The following is a 2390-nucleotide window of genomic DNA, read 5'->3' as shown; positions in this document are numbered from 1 at the left end:
GTATTTTCAACATCTGCGGGTTTTCTTTTCGTTTTAGCTTTGCGTGAATATCAAGCGGAAGTATGCGGATGGGGACGCTTCAAGAAAGACCGAGTGAGCTCGATAAACAGGCACCTGCGACTCGGTCAGATATTGAGAAGCGCCCGGAGGGAGAGAAGGGCGCGATTCACTTGCCCCACGGCGGTCATAACCGTTGCAATGCGTTCGGGAAGAGAAAATAAATAAATTATAAAGAGCATACAGGACATGCAGATCAGAAGTCGATTACACTCTGCTGCCGTCGAGCAACTGTGTTGAGAGTGACATCACAGTCACAGCCCCGCTCTGATGTGAAGTCCCCTCCGGAGCGCTGAACTGGAGTGGGATTATCACCAGGGACCGGCGCCAGCAGCTACCGTGTCTTGCGCGCATATCCACGCTCTCTGCAAGAGGCTCGCCCTCAGCACGGAGCCCGGGCTTTCCGGATTTATCCGTATTAATCGGCTACCTGCAATTTTTCTTGTTCCGAAGGGAGGAGGAGAGTTAGTTACTTATCTGTTTGGAGTGGGAGCAAGTTCTCCTTTGTGATAACCTTGACAAAAGGCAGGTCGACATAACGGAGTCTCATATAACGGAATCGCAGTGAGCAGAGTTTAAAAAAAACGGAACGACGCAGTTAAGAGGAAAGATTGTCTATTTTTCTGCAAAAACATGACAGCTTCCTCTGCTACCAGGGTCTTTGTGTTATCTCTTGTGTCAATTCCGGTGACCTACCTCTTTAATCTGTTGTCCTCCAGCAGCAGCAGGTAAGGGTGTTGATGTGACTTTGGCTGTACACTGGACTGAAAGGTGGCAAGATAGAGGAAGTTGTGTTGAAAGTCCATTAACGCGAGTGTGAGTGTGTGTGTTACCAACCTAAAGTGAGCTCTGTAGCCTTGTTTAACCGGCGATGGTTACGCGAGACATTACCAATTGATGGAAAAAAATACGGAAACTGCTTACTTCTATTTTAGCAAGCATGTATAATTTACGTTTAAATGTAACTCTGGACCAAAATAAGGTTATTTGTATGTATTAAATTGTTTTAAAATCTAAATTGCCTTGTGTTGGATATTCTTTGCAACACTGCCAGAGTTGCTGGGACCTGCATTGTGTCTGAAATATTATACCGTTAGTTTAATGGTGCTTTGCTGTTGACACAACTGTGAGGGACTCTGATCAGCCTGCCTTGGGGAGCTTCTTCAGTGAGCTGTAACCTTAAAAGCTGTACATATCTCTAAGAGAGTGAAGCACCCTGAAATCTGGAGACAGATGTGCATCATTTGTTGAAAGTGGCAGGCGGGTTAAGGAGGTGAATAATAAAGTGTGTGTGATCCTGAGCTTTATAGTGAGAGGAATGGAGCACAAAATCTGCGAGGTCACAATGAAAGTGCTGGTTCAGCCACAACTGGAATATTGTGATAGACCATTTCGCTGAACACCTACTCTCTGTCCGCCAGAGAAAGCAGGATCTCCCAGCGGCCACACATTTTAATTCCATGTCCCATTCCCATTCTGATATGTCTATCCATGGCCTCCTCTGCTGTCAAGATGAAGCCACACTCAGGTTGGAGGAATAACACCTTATATTCTGTCTGGGTAGCCTCCAACCTGATGGCACAAGCATTGATTTCTCTAACTTCCGTTAATGCCCCTCCTCCCATTCTTACCCCATCCCTTATTTATTTATTTATCCCCCCCTTTTTTCCCTCTCTCTGCCCGTCTCACAATCACCCTTTGCCTGTTCTCCATCTCCCTCTGGTGCTCCCCTCCCTCTTTCTTTCTCCCTAGGCCTCCCGTCCCATGACCCTTCCCCTTCTCTAGCTCTGTATCCCTTTTGCCAATCTGCTTTCCAGCTCTTAGCTTCAACCCTCCCCCTCCTGTCTTCTCCTATCATTTCAGATCTCCCCCTTCCCCTCTTACTTTCAAATCTCTTACTATCTTTTCTTTCAGTTAGTCCTGACAAAGGGTCTCAGCCTGAAACGTCGACTGTACTTCTTCCTATAGTTGCTGCCTGGCCTGCTGCGTTCCACCAGCATTTTGTGTGTGTTACTGGAATATTGTGTCCTGTTCTGGGCACCACCCAAAAGTAATGATTTAAAGGGTTTTGAGAGAGTGCAGAAGAGACTTACAGAAATAATGATGTATTTTAGTTATGTAGATAGTTTGGCGATGTTGAGATTGTCTTCTTTGGAATAGAGATGGTTGAGAGGGAATTTTATAGAGGCAGTTAAATCATGAAGAGAGTATTTATGGTAGTTAGAGAGAAATTATTCCCATTAGCAGAGAGGTTAAGAACAAAAGAACTGAACATGACATGAGGAAAGTAGATTTCTATTATGCATTGAGTGTTTAGGATCTGAAATGCCATT

General features: G+C 45.1%; 1 protein-coding gene across 2 annotated transcripts in view; it reads left to right on the top strand.

The window, feature by feature from the left end:
* The first annotated feature begins 268 nt into the window (after nucleotides 1-268).
* Nucleotides 269-2390, top strand: part of LOC140718828 (transmembrane 6 superfamily member 1-like) — a 50960-nt gene continuing 48838 nt past the window's right edge. Inside the window, exon 1 of one of the 2 annotated variants that reach the window (XM_073033029.1) lies at nucleotides 269-785. In XM_073033029.1, coding sequence (XP_072889130.1) covers nucleotides 691-785 — 95 coding nt within the window. In that variant the 5' untranslated portion in view covers nucleotides 269-690. The remainder of the gene's footprint in view (nucleotides 786-2390) is intronic. The other variant, XM_073033028.1, reaches the window with a different exon arrangement.

This window comes from Hemitrygon akajei, chromosome 30 (assembly GCF_048418815.1).
Source record: "Hemitrygon akajei chromosome 30, sHemAka1.3, whole genome shotgun sequence".
Lineage (NCBI taxonomy): Eukaryota > Metazoa > Chordata > Chondrichthyes > Myliobatiformes > Dasyatidae > Hemitrygon > Hemitrygon akajei.
The sequence above is the reverse complement of the archived record's forward strand: the minus strand, read 5'-3'. Positions and strand labels throughout refer to the sequence as shown.